This window comes from Silurus meridionalis, chromosome 24, assembly GCF_014805685.1.
Source record: "Silurus meridionalis isolate SWU-2019-XX chromosome 24, ASM1480568v1, whole genome shotgun sequence".
Lineage (NCBI taxonomy): Eukaryota > Metazoa > Chordata > Actinopteri > Siluriformes > Siluridae > Silurus > Silurus meridionalis.
The window spans coordinates 10,258,136-10,272,569 of NC_060907.1; the positions used below are offsets into that span (position 1 = coordinate 10,258,136).

The following is a 14,434-nucleotide window of genomic DNA, read 5'->3' on the forward strand; positions in this document are numbered from 1 at the left end:
TCCGCGTCATTTCCTCCTGGTGTTTATTTGCTTTCCGGCTCTACGAAATGACGAATTTTCGTTGACTGAAAACGCCGTCTCGGTATGAACAGAGGCCAAAACTTAGAGAAAAGTATGCGTTTTCAAACGGAAAAAAATTATTAGAGTGAACATGGCCAAAAGTTGGGGTTTTTTTTCATGGAATTATGAGCACATTTTCAACACTGCCAAAAGATCGGCGTTTCACAGGACCTGCACAGCTTTACATGATGGTTACGTTGTGAGGCAGCAGTTGCCATGACAGTGCCGTGCCCTGACCATGCGAATAAACAGGTGAAAAACATCAGAAATTCTGATTCTGACATATAACAGAGATAACATAACATGTAACAACACACGTTATAGTTGGAATTTGAAATCATTATTTCACATGTTAAATATCTTTAGAGGAGTCTGCATATTTAAGTCTGGGAAAAAAAATAAATAAATTTTGAAATGAAGGATTGTAAGAACACTGTAAATTGACACTTTGTGGTGTGTGTGTGTAGCTGCAGGTGGAGGATGACCAGGGAGTGAATGTTGGATTGGAGAGCACTCTCACTCTAAGGAGACTCCTCGTGTGGACGTACGATCCTAAAATTCGCCTGAAGACCCTCGCCGCACTTGTAGACTACTGCCAAGGTCAGCTCACGACAGTTCATGCTAACGTGTTCGAGAACCTTCATTCTAACTTCATCTTGTTTTAAGTGTAAGCATAATTAATCGTTCCACTGGCTCTGAAAAGGAATGTGTATTATTGTATGTACGTGTCTGTCAGGCCGTAAGGGAGGGGAGCTGGCCTCTGCAGTGCACGCGTACGGTAAGACCGGCGACCCTCATATGAGAGCGCTGGTCCAGCACATCCTTAGCCTGGTGTCACACCCAATTCTCAACTTCCTCTACCGCTGGATTTATGACGGTGAACTCGAGGACACGTACCATGAGGTCAGAATACACTTCCAGGTTCACACTTCCTATCCAACATTCCTCTTATGTACATATGCAGTGCAGTGCTTTTATTTTATTCACATCTATCTTTTTTTAATCCATCCATTATTTTGAAGGGCCGTTAACTCCACTAACATCAGAAAGATGCACACTGGAAGTGTGTACGAAGAAACACACAGGGAGGGAGGGAGGGAGGGAGGGAGAGAGAGAGAGAGAGAGAGAGAGAGAGAGAGAGACTGGCTCTAAGAGACTTGCTTTATTCTCTTTCTTTCTTTACCTCTGGATTAATTTCTTCCTTTGTTTACATTTTTTATACTTGTATTTGCCTGTTATTGATTTTTTTTTTTTTATATGTATCTATATTTTTTATTATATTTACACCCTTATTTTGTATATACTTTCCTTTTAACATTTTTAATATTGTGTATATATTTTTCTTTCCTTTGCTACTTTCTTTGGCATTTATTTTCTTTCTTTTTCTTTGGATTTTTATTAATTGTAGCCTCAGTTTGTTTTCTTTCTTTCTTTCTTTCTTTCTTTCTTTCTTTCTTTCTTTCTTTCTTTCTTATTTATATGCAATAGTCTTATGTATTTCTCATTTTCTTTCTGTCATTTGTCCTTTAGAGTGAGTGAGTGAGTGTGTGTGTGTGTGAACGAGTGTTTTTTTTTCTTACATTTTTCTTTCAATGTTTCCATTTACTTATTTTTGCTTTATTTTTTTCTTATGTTGTGCTTATTTATTTACCTTATTGCCTTATTACTTGCTTTTTAATTTTTTTACCTCTTTTAGGTTTCTTTTTCTTTTATAGACCTTCAATAAATTTTTCTAGTCTTCAGTTTTCTTCCCCCCCAACTCTCTCTCTCTCTCTCTCTCTCTCTCTCTCTCTCTCTCTCTCTCTCTCTCTCTCTCTCTCTCTTTCTCCATATCCAGACAATGTACTGTAAAAGACCCAATAACTCAATAAGTACAAGTATTTGTGCCCTCTGTATAGACACACACTCAGCTCCTTCATGTGCATCATTAATTGTCCATTATATCATGCGATTATCTCTCTCTCTTTTTCTCTCGCTCTTTTTTCCCTCTCTCTCTTTCTCTTTTTCTCGTTCATCACAGTGCTGACATAATTGGGTTTAGCAGGCAGGTGATTGGTCCGAGGGTGGAGAGATGGCGTGAGGCGAGCTGCTGATGGAGCACTCTGCCAGGGCACTTTACGAGCTCTTAGTTTAGCCCGTGATCATTATTCTTATAGCAGAGCATTTTAATGTCCAGTTATAATGAAGATAGCCTGATGTACCGCTCACAAACTCGCTGTCTCCTCCTTTCTCTCATTCTGTCATTGTAAGTGTGTTTGGAAAGTCACACAGTCCTTTCAGTAGCACTGACCTGTGCTGGGATGGGACACAGTGTTCCGATTTAGTTTTACTAAGTCGCAAGTACAGTCTATGGACAAGTTTGTGGACACCTGACCTTCAGATTCGTATTTGCTTTTTGCACATCCCATTCCACCTTTAGTCCTTATTTGCTGTTATAAAAAGTGCCACTCTTCTGGGAAAATCTTCCACTAGATTTAGATTTTGAACATTTCTGCTAGATTGGAGGTTGCCAAAAGCACAGTGGTCTAAATTTTAAATGGCGGAAGTTTGGAACTTGCAGAACAATCAATGTCTTGGTAAGAGAGGAGATCAAGAACTTGATGGTGACTGGTTGAGCTTCAGAGATTATGAGTAGCGAAACTTGCTGAAGGTCAGAAATCACTGCAGCATTCTGCTGATATGGGCCTCTGAGTTCCTCTAAGTTCTTTCCTCTTCCTATGAATGTAATTTGTGTAAAATTTCAGTCCCAAAATAGAAAAATAATATGGTGTGTGTGTGTGTGTGTGTGTGTGTGTGTGTGTGTGTGTGTGTGTGTGTGTGTGTGTGTGTGTGTGTGTGTGTGTGTGTGTGTGTGTGTGTGTGTGTGTGTGTAGTTCTTTGTCGCCTCTGATCCAACTGTAAAGACGGACAGATTGTGGCATGATAAATACTCTCTGAGGAAGTCAATGATTCCCTCCTTCATAACCATGGATCAGGCCAGGAAGGTAAAACCTTATTTACATTCTCTTGCTCTCTCTCTCTCTGTGTGTATGTGTATATAAGTGTGTGTGTGTGTATATTATATATATATATATATATATATATATATATATATATATATATATATATATATATATATTAGGATGCACCGAATATTCGCCCACCGGAAAAACACGGCCGAAACAGTTTGTTGTGATGACGCAAACAGAAACCGCGGCCTGCACGTGCATGTCTGAAGCAACATGTCTGCGGTGTGGATGTATTTCAGTATATCTGAGAAAGACCCACGGATAGCGATTTGCAATACATGTAATGCCGAAATTTCGTCTGCAAAGACTTTCTCCACATCGGGTTTAATTTATCACCTGAAATCCAAACGTCCCGATCGCTATGCTGAATATGAGAGGAACACGGCACAGAAAAGCAAAACCCCTCCGAGCATGCGCACTCCGTCTGTGGCGAACGTTTTTGAAAAGGCAGGAAGTTTCCCAGTGATAGTGTTGTATTGTTGTATCTTTAAACAGTTGCACTTGTTCTGAATGCACTTTGTTTTTATGAAAGAACATATTTAATTGTACAACCTTTCAGCAGGCCAGAGGGCCTGTACATTATTATTTAATGTACACATGAGTGCATTTAAGTTAAACATTTAAGTTTGAATTTTAATTTATTTGATCCTGTGCATTGTTGCAATGTGCTATAAATAAATATTTTCATAATTTGTAATTAATTCATTCTTTGAAACTTTAATATTAATTTATGCAATTGAAATGCCTTGATTTTAGTAAGGTTAATACACAGTCATATACATAAATGCAATGGTAATAATAATTGGCATAATTTCTTTCGGTGTTTCGGTTTTCGGCCTTGCTTTCCTTTTTTTCGGTTTCGGCCCAGAATTTTCATTTCGGTGCATCCCATATATATATATATATATATATATATATATATATATATATATATATATATATATATATATTTCTTTTTTATATATATTTTTTTTATATAAATCAAACAGAAATCACTCGTTAATGAAATTAGCTCTGTTAAAATGAATTTGCGTTAACGTGTTAACTTTGACATCCCTAAAATATATATATCTCAGTCTATCCCTCTCTCTTTCTAATATACTGTATGCAGGTATTTATCAGACATTTTTTCCACCCTCTGTTTGCCTGTATTTTTACATTACTCCATCATCTTTTAGTGACTGTAGTTTCGAGCTGCAGCATCTCAGCATTGTGGCCTAATAACCTTCCGTACTGTAAAGCTGCTCAGACCACTTTATACCATTCTAATAGCGTTCAGAAGGCGTTTATTAATTCTCTATTGCAGCACTTTTGACAGTAGTGCTGACTGCAAGGCGAATCACAGGCTTTATGTTAGTGCACACATTTTAATGCATCATCCATCATCTCTGTAGTAACAGATAATTCACAGGGATTTGTGTTTAAGAGAAAGGCTGCTTAATGGAGGTAATATTTGGGATCTCAAGAATGTGTTTCGTACCTATAAACACAGAAATGCTCAATATGTAGGTCTTTAATAAATAAATAAATGAGCAAAGAAATAATAATATGGTAGTAGGAAGTAGATCAATAAAGAAAGAGAAGACAAAGAAAATTGTTTGCGAAGGCAAGAAGACAGAAAAATAAGTATTGCAAAAGGAATAACTGATAGAGAATGAGATAAGAAAGAAAGAAAGAAAGAAAGAAAGAAAGAAAGGCAGACAGACGAGAAATCAAAGGAAGGTAAGAAAAAAAGACAGTAAGTAAAGTAAGTTGGAAAAAGGAAGAGAGAAAGACAGACAGGCAAGAAAAGAAAGAAAGACAGGTGTGTGTGTACAGTGCTATGAAATGTTTTCCTTCATGTGTCGTATTTGGGGTCAGGGTCAGCCATGACACCTCACCTCGAGAGTGAATGGCTAAGATGGCGTAGCTGAGAATCTCATGTCAGTCTCAGTGTTCTCTCAATGTCTCTCCACACACCGTTCCCTCGCCCTCCTACCTCTCACGCCATGTCATTCCCTACCTTCTCATCTAATCTCGCACCAGGTCCTGCTCATCGGCAAGTCCATCAACTTCCTGCATCAGGTGTGCCACGACAGGACGCCGCCCGGCAAAATCCTGCCTGCCTCCAAATCTGCCGACTCACCCAAAGACGGTAAAAGCGCACGCTAATGCCTCTGAGAATAGGAGCGAATGCACCGCTAATGAGATGAGAGAGGGGGAGATGGGGTAAGCGATGGATGGAAATGGGGAGAGAGGGATTGATCTGGAGGGGGAGTGGCGGTTGTGTTTAGCGTGTGTATCGACGTTATCCGAATTTAGCGCAGATGAGTTAATGCACCGCCTGTGACCTTGTGTAAGTTTCCAGAGGTTTCTTTCCATGCACTCACGACCTCTGTCTTTATTTATCCTCCTTTCTCTTTCCCTCCCTCCCTCTTTCGCTCTCTTTCCATCTTCATTCCCGTTGCTCTATAGTTTTATATATATATATATATATATATATATATATATATATATATATATATATATATATATATATATATATATATTATATTCAAATTATAAACATTGTGTATTCACACTGTGTAAAGGCTTTATTTTTGTTTTATGGATTTTTTTTTTTTTTTTTTTTTTTTTTTTTTTGCACCTTCTTACTTCTACTTTCCATTTGTTCCTGCATGTTGTGGCCCTTTTTTTTTTCCTTTTCTTTCTTGCTTTTTTTTTTTTACTCACGAGATTCTTAAAGCAGGCTGATATTTAGATTTTCTTCAATTCCATTTTATCAGTAATTTATTTGAACCCGTAGGGACAGTTGTCTGGGATACTGTAGCTATGGCGACTGAATTGGGGGTGTGATGTCATGCAGCAGTGTGAGAAAGGTGTTTGTATATGAACTGGGCTACATCTGACGGCTCGGTGAGTGACTGCTCTCTCTTTCTTATCATGTTTTTGTGGTGTTTCTTCCAGCGGCTGAGCTGTTCACCGATCTTGAGGGTGCGTTCCAGAGTAAGATTGACGCTGCGTACTTCGAGACCAGTAAATACCTGCTGGATGTGCTCAATAACAATTACCAACTGCTCGAGCACCTGCAGGCCATGAGGAGATACCTGCTGCTTGGACAAGGAGACTTCATCAGACATCTCATGGACTTGCTGAAGTTAGCACACACACACACACACACACACACACACACACACACACACGTATATAAACAGGTGAAAACTTAGCTTTCGAAAGATGAGCAGCTTATCTGTGATGTGGCTGTGTGTTGTCTCAGGCCGGAGCTGGTCCGCGCTGCCACCACGCTGTACCAACACAACCTGACTGGCATCCTGGAGACGGCCGTCCGAGCAACTAATGCTCAGTTCGACAGTCCTGACATCCTGAAGAGACTCGACGTCCGGCTGCTGGAGGTCTCACTCCTACACCCTGCTTCTCTTCACACTCTAATACGATTTATTTAATTCTTTATTTACATGTATATTATATCTTTTTGTCTTTTAAAATATTTGTTATTTTCTGTTTTTAATATTTTTTTTCAATTTATTTATAAATTGGCGTCACTGTTTCAGTCCCTCTGTTTTACTTCTGTCTTTCTCTTCTTTCTTTCATTCTTTTTTCCTCTCTACATTTATCCATTAGGTAAATCTTCTGTCTTTACCTTGAAATATTTTCTTTCTTTTCCTCCTTTCTTTCTTCATGGCACCCCGTTCCTTTCTTCCTTTTTCCTTTCTATTTTTTCTTCCTTCCAACCTTTCTTTCTTTTTTTGTTCTTTCTTTTGTTCTTTCGTTCTTTTTTCTCTACATTTATTCATTGGGTAATTTTCTGTCTTTACCTTGCATTTTTCTCTCCTTCCTTCCTTTTGCCTTTTCACCTTCTTTCTTTCTTTCTTTCTTTCTTTCTTTCTTTCTTTCTTTCTTTCTTTCTTTCTTTCTTTCTTTCTTTCTTTCTTTCTTTCTTTCTTTCTTTCTTTCTTTCTTTCTTTCTTTCTTTCTTTCTTTCTTTCTTTCTTTCTTTCTTTCTTTCTTTCTTTCTTTTTTCCTCTAATTCCTTTCCTTTCTTTCATTCCTTCTCCCCCTCTTTCTCTTTCTTGCTCTCCTTTCCTTCTTTTGGTTTCCTTCCTTCCTTCCCTGTTTGCCTTTTACCATCCTTCTATTTCCTCTTTCTCCTCTTTGTCTACATGCTCATTTCTTTACTTCTTTTCCTCCTTTTATTTTTCTTGCCTTTTCTTGAGCTTGTACACCTCTGGTGTATGGGAGGATGTGTATGTGTGTGTTCAGGATTACTGCATGTTCCTGTGTTCATCACACTTTCCTGTTCCAGGTGTCTCCAGGTGACACAGGTTGGGATGTTTTCAGCCTGGACTATCATGTTGATGGACCAATCGCCACGGTAACGAACTTCATTTCATATGACAGGCTTTTTTTCTGAAGCTTTACTCCAGGAATTTTCTTGTCGCTATAATTTGTCATCCTCCTCATCATCATCGCTTTGGTGGAGAATAAACAGTCTGCTCTTATAACAGTTTGTTAGTCACATGTTTGTTTTTCTGTTGCCGACGGAAACGAGCGGCTATATCGGGCTGTGTGCGTGCCGCCGTGTGTTTATGTGTTCTCCGTGCGACAGGTGTTCACTCGAGAGTGTATGAGCCACTACTTGCGAGTGTTTAACTTCCTGTGGAGAGCCAAGCGGATGGAGTATATCCTGACTGACATCTGGAAGAGCCAGATGTGCAACGCCAAGCTCCTCAAGAGCATGCCGGGTTAGCGCTGTAGTGCACTGATACACACATCACGCATACATCATACACACACGCATACATCATACACACATCACACACGCATACATCATACACACATCATACATCATGCACACGGCCAAATCCCCTCAGCAATACTGACAACTCGGACTTTCTTTCGTTTTTCTGTCTGTGTCTGCACTATAAACTCCTACTATAACCACATATGTGTGTGTCTGTGTGTGTGTTCACAGAGCTGTCTGGAGTGCTGCATCAGTGTCACATCTTGGCTTCAGAGATGGTCCATTTCATTCACCAGATGCAGTACTACATCACATTTGAGGCCAGTCTTACACTCTCTCTCTCCCTCTTTCTGTTTGTCCTTCTTTTGCTCTTTCTCGTTTTCTCATTACCCTTTCTATTTTTCTCTCTTTTTCATTCTTTCTCGTACTCTCACCTACCTCCTTCTGTCTCTCTCTCGCTCTCATTTGCTCTCGTTTACTTTCTCTATTTCTCTCTCATGCTTTCTCTTTTTCTCATTCTCTTATTGTCTCATTACCTGTCTCTCTCTCTCTCTCTTTCTCTCACGTTCACTCTTTCCTCACACTCTTTCTTTCTCTTATCTCTCAATGTCTTGTGGGATTTCTTTGTTCCTCTCTAGTTTGTTTGCATCTCTATCTGTCTCTCACTTTTTATGCCTCCGTCTGTGTGTCATCCCTTCTGTCTCTGTTTGTCTCGTCCTTGCTGTATGTCTGTGTGACTGTGTTGTGCTTATGTGACTGTGCCGTGTGTGCAGGTGTTGGAGTGTTCGTGGGATGAGCTGTGGAATAAAGTGCAGCAGGCTCAGGATCTGGATCACATTATAGCAGCCCATGAGGTTTTTCTCGACACAATCATCTCTCGCTGCCTCCTGGACTCCAACAGCAGGGTAAGAAACAAACACACACACACACACGCGCACACACACATACACACACATGCACACAAGGATGAAACACTTAATTTAAGGACATTAACTTGACAGTCTAGACATCAGCAGTGTGTGACTGACATCAATGGGGAGGAAAAAACGAATAGTGATCTTTTTTCCCTTTTTTTCTTTCTTTTTCTTTCTCTCTCTCTCTCTCTCTCTCTCTCTCCCTCTCTCCCTTCTTCTCTGAGCGCAGTCTCTGTTGAACCAGCTGCGGGCAGTGTTTGACCAGATCATCGAGTTCCAGAATGCTCAGAACACTCTGTACCGCTCAGCCCTGGAGGAACTGCAGCTCCGAGCGCAATACAAGGACAACAAGAAACGCCGAGAGGAAGAGGTACGGAGAGAACGAGAGTTTCATCATCAGTTACACAAAGACAAATCACTGTTCACTGACAAGTCCAACAATTAATCTCCCACGCGTATACAAATTACTTCATAAATACATCACTTTAGAAAACACTTTTCGTCAGGATTTAATTAAATTCATTTATATTTGTATAGCGTTTTTATCAATAAGCACTATCTCAAAGCAGCTTTACACATATAATGTGGTGATAAAGAATGAATAGGATGTTCTTTATAAGTGTAAGTTGGTCCCTGATGATGGTGGTGACCTGTTTCAAGGAAAAACTCCCCGAGATGGCATAAGGGAAGACACCTTGAGAGGAACCAGACTCAAGAGAAAATCAATCCTCATCTGGGTGGCACCGAATGTCCATTTATTACAGATTAACGATGTCGAGGTGTGCAGTGATGGTGATCAGATGCAAATTGTAGTCCTGACTGTTGACATTAACTACAATCCAAATCAGGCCACTCAAGATCTTCCACTCCAACCCTTACAAACCATATCTTCATCTAACTGATTTTGTGCACAGCTGCATTGTCATGCTGGAACAGGTTTGGGTCTCCTAGTTCAAGTGAAGGGAAAATGTAATGCTCCTGCATCCTATACATCTGTGTACCTCCAAATTTGTGGTTACGGTTTGGAGAGGAACCACATATGGCTGGAAAATCCAAGTGTCCCCTTACATCATATAGTGTATTTTATTAAAGATCATACAATGGATTTGGATTTCTAGACTCCTGAACTAAACATCTCTACAATTCAGAGACTAGTTACCTGGCAATAAGGCCACTATTAGTTTGAGAGCTTGAAATGAACAGCTGCAGTATGATGCGGTTTATCTTTAGGCACGTCACTTCCTGTTTAATTGTCTTGTGACAAGCGGCGAGACATCAACATGAAATATTGTTTGCTGCACCGTTAAACGTGCACATCTTAAGTGACCCTCACGCTTCAGAGATTAGGGTCAGGATGGGATTTCGAGTTGGCTTTACGGTGAATAAAGAATTGTCAATAGGAAATCAATGCGTATTTCTAAAACAGTGACCAGTTCTCACACACACCGAGGCCATTGCTCTGAGCTCTTTGTACCGCTCTCTCCCCTGAGAAGACAGAGTGCTCCACTTATATCGAAGGTCTCATTTAGTTTGTTTGGAAAGCCAGCGGTTTTTAAAAAACGCCCTTTTTACAAGCTCTGGTGTCAGTTTTCTGTAGCCATCGATTTCTGCGCCTCAGGAAAGAGAGCTATAAAAACAAACATGCGAAGAGTACTGTTTTTTATTTTATTTTTATTTTATTGGCAGCGTGTGTGTGATTGAGGAAGCGTAACTGTAAAAGGTTTTCAGGTAAGTGTGTTGGCGAGGTCGTACGGGTAATGAGTAGTTCTGAGCTGAAAGGCCAAAGTGAAGGCTAATTTATGATGCAGTCGATGGGGGAAGAAAAGCATGAAGTGGACGAGGGACATTGCAGACCCACTTGAAAGTGCTGTGTAAGGTTGTTTCCCTTTTCTTTTTTTATGCCAAGGTCGTTCTCGAGCCCTTTGAATCTCAGTACCAGAATCTAGTGTAATTTTCCTTGTTTATTTATTAATCTTTTCCTAATTTATTTAAAAAATGAAAGCTTGAGAGATGAGATGTTTCAGGACTATAATACATGTATTCAAGTAATTTCTTATTGTTGTCTGGAGCTTCTGTGGTGAATTTACTATTGATCTTCTGCAGAAGTTTCACTCTGGGTGTCAGATCTACTTATTTATTCATCCGAATTGAGCCGTCTGTTTACACCAGATTTAAGAGTGATATCTTGCTTAATCTACTTTGAATGAACTTATTATTACCTTACCTTACTTAAGTGCAGCAGTACCCATTTTTTAAGGATAAAAGGTTGGCATGGTGGCCCTAATTTAATATTCAGTATTTCCAAAAAGTAAATAAAAGGTAGCCAAGCTGTTTTTTTTAATGTAGTATCTAAAACAACATTAAAAACAGTTGTTGTGTGTTCGCCTAATAAAATAATAAAAGCAACGTAATTGATATTGTCGTATCTTAAATGGATAATTAGCAGTTAAATAAGAGGACAAGCATCTCATTTTAAACCTGATGTGATCTGCAGGCTGCTTCTGAGTAAACATTTCAGTTTTGCTTACACTCAGACAGAAAGAGGATGAAATAGCAGACGCAATAATTTTTTACTTACTTGGGATGGATAATATTGATCGGTATGTGTGGAAATATAATGTCACCTCTGGCAAATATAATCCAATTTAAAAAACGTTATCAACTCATGAATAACACAACATTGCCTTTGATGCTGTAGTTTGTTTAACACGTAGAGCTGTTTGTTAACTATTTTGACATAAATCACCTATTAATAGTTTTGTGGATCTGTTATTTACGTTTGTAATTCTAAATGATGTACCTCTATATTTTGTCTATATGTTTGTAGTAAAAACATGGCATATTTAATACCTTAATAAATATAGTTCAGAAAACAATCATATTTATTATATATCGAACATACAAAAAATATTTTTGGTTTGTTTGCTTAATTATTTATAATATTCAGCAAATCAAGTTTTTTTTTAACTGTGGATTTTTTGAACATCCTATACTATAGAACAATCTTCAAAAGTAGAATGCTGAAGCATAAATAGTTCGTAAGTAATAATTTATTAAATTGTTTAAGCCTCTACATAAGGGAGATTAAATTTTGCACACCAGTAAGTATAAAGCAAATCTGACATTGTCAGTCAGAAGGCCTCAGATGAGTTTAGATGGATTTTTTTTTTTTTTATCCCACAGTTGATTGTAATTTTAACACAGAAGTTACAGTTAAAAATAATAATTATAATAATGAGGATAATCAGGAAAATACTTTGATGTGGATTTAAGGAACAGAGGAAAATACAGTATAGAATTTTTAATGACTGTTTATGCAAAAGTATTCCTAACAGTATAAACAAGATACTAGTGAAAATATATATAATGTTTATACATGTATAATTACAGTCGGTTGTTTGTCATTATTGATAGTTTCACTAAACTGACATTTACTGCATTTGGCAACCCTTATCCAGAGTGACTTAAATTTATCTAATTTATGCAACTGAGCAAGGACTATATAGAGCTAAGCAGCGGCAGCTTGGTGGTGCTGGGATTTAAACTCCTGAGCTTCTGACCAGTAGTACTGGCTGACTGGTGTAGTACTGGCCGACTGGTGTAGTACTGGCTGACTGGTGTAGTACTGTCAGTGAAGTTATAGCATGTTGAATAGTTGTTACTACAGTACCATTAAGAGATGAGCTCAGGAATTCAGGAGACACTACTTTTTAAAAGCACTTGCATTTATGTATTTGTGTTGATTTATTTATGTTTACACTTATCCTGTTAGCCGTACACACAAAGCTGTCACATCATTGATTATGCGAACGTGACATACCAGAGATACGAGGGTGTCATGATTTTTCCACACAAGTCCACCTGGACTTCGAGTCAACTTACAGAAACGTTTGCTGTTAGTGTTCAGGTTCATCAGAAGTCTTTATTTCCATTTGAAGCATTTAAATGTTTCAAAATGTTTAAAATGTTTTTTTGGTGTGTTTTTAATCGACGTGAGGTGTGCGTGTGTTCTGTGTAGGGCGATTGGGGCGTGACTGCGGAACAGGAAGCAGCAGAGAACAGACGAGTGCAGGAGTTTAAGGACACCATACCAAAAATGTGTTCTCAGCTCAGACTACTCACACACTTCTACCAGGTAACACACACACACACTTATATGCACTACTTCCCACTACTAAACTCGCTGTGATATGTAGACACACATTTAGTGTAAGTTTATAGTGGATTTCTCTTGCACCTTAGGTTCAGAGATGTGGGTGGGTACATACCAAAAATGGATTTATCATTTATAAATGATGTTCTGTTAGCTGTATTTATTTATTCACAAAAGACATGCAAACCTGCAGGAAGTGTTTCACTGCTGTATATGCGGGACACAGTGTTGTGTGTGGCTTCATGATGAAAGCTCATGAGTAGATATCTTCAAACATTAAGTCAGGAGAAAAAAAAAAGATCAAATGAGAGATGACCGCATGAACGAGGGTTGTATTTGTATTCCTTTTTTCACAGTTTTCTTATGACATTTCTATTATCTTACTGTTGTCTCACTGACATTTATTTATATATTATATAATATATATAGTTTTATATATACATTATAATATAATAATCATTTACTGTTATGGTTAAAGTATAATTCATGTATCTAAGCCCCTCTACCTCCTAGTTACTTTATGTTCAAGTTTGCTACATTTAAATAAATAAAGGGTAAAATGTGCTATTAAAAATGACATGCATTAATTATACACTAACAATTGTGTAATAAATTATTTTCATTGTTTTTTGCATTACCTTTAATTATTATTGTTAATAAGTAGAATGTGTTAATTATGAAGGATGTTGAATTGTAGAGTATTTATTTCTAACTTCCACATTTGATACAGTAAAGAAATTGTATTATTTCTAGTTCATACTTCTTGAATCGATTTCTCTCCTCTGCTCATTCCTCTTCTTCCTCCCACAGGGCATCGTTCAGGAGTTCTTACGGCTGCTCATGACCAGCTCGGACGAGAGTCTGCAGTTCCTCAGCTTCCGGCTCGACTTCAACGAGCACTACAAAGCCCGGGACCCTCGCCTGCGTCCTTCGCTGGGGGCCACCAGGGGGCGCCGCAGCTCCAACATTTAACTCCGCTTCCTTCTACAATTAGGGTCGATGTTGTTTTTATATAAAAGGACGCTGACGTTGGGAGGGGAGCAGTGTATAGCGCTTACTTCATGTGAATAAAATACACAATAAAAAGAAATCATCGAATAACTTGTCATCACACGAACGTCCCGGGAATCCTAAAATGATTTTAGAAGAGTGGAGCTTTTTAGCACAGAGTCACAGGTCTTTTAATAAATCCAATAGTTTTCTGTATATCTGCATATTAAGGGCAGTTAAGATTTTCCGGGGGGAATAACAGCATTTAAACTTTATTTTAACTTCTCATGGTCAGAGTGGAGAAAAATTTCAACACGGTGCTACAGATACATCTAATGTTGTGCAAGCCTTTTCTTCAGATACAATCAGCTTTACACCAGTCTCAATGGAAATTATATGATCTAGGATCAGCTTGTGGTGAGATTTTATATCCCTATAAATCCTGCATCGGTTCATTTGTTGTTCATCATAATATGAATGACTGTAAATTATGTAAAAAAACAAAACAAGAAAAACCCTTCGAGTTCTAAGCCAAATCAAATTCGATACACACACACCTGTGATTGCA

At 38.4% G+C, this 14,434-nt stretch overlaps 1 protein-coding gene across 1 annotated transcript in view; it reads left to right on the forward strand.

The window, feature by feature from the left end:
• tubgcp3 (tubulin, gamma complex associated protein 3) overlaps nucleotides 1-13,966 on the forward strand; it is a 31,850-nt gene extending 17,884 nt beyond the window's left edge. The window contains exons 10-22 of the mRNA XM_046837693.1: nucleotides 528-660; nucleotides 797-963; nucleotides 2,934-3,044; nucleotides 5,094-5,202; nucleotides 6,015-6,204; nucleotides 6,325-6,460; nucleotides 7,372-7,440; nucleotides 7,675-7,810; nucleotides 8,041-8,129; nucleotides 8,583-8,714; nucleotides 8,953-9,093; nucleotides 12,742-12,858; nucleotides 13,687-13,966. Coding sequence (XP_046693649.1) covers nucleotides 528-660; nucleotides 797-963; nucleotides 2,934-3,044; nucleotides 5,094-5,202; nucleotides 6,015-6,204; nucleotides 6,325-6,460; nucleotides 7,372-7,440; nucleotides 7,675-7,810; nucleotides 8,041-8,129; nucleotides 8,583-8,714; nucleotides 8,953-9,093; nucleotides 12,742-12,858; nucleotides 13,687-13,848 — 1,692 coding nt within the window. The 3' untranslated portion in view covers nucleotides 13,849-13,966. The remainder of the gene's footprint in view (nucleotides 1-527; nucleotides 661-796; nucleotides 964-2,933; nucleotides 3,045-5,093; nucleotides 5,203-6,014; nucleotides 6,205-6,324; nucleotides 6,461-7,371; nucleotides 7,441-7,674; nucleotides 7,811-8,040; nucleotides 8,130-8,582; nucleotides 8,715-8,952; nucleotides 9,094-12,741; nucleotides 12,859-13,686) is intronic.
• Nucleotides 13,967-14,434: the final 468 nt, after the last annotated feature.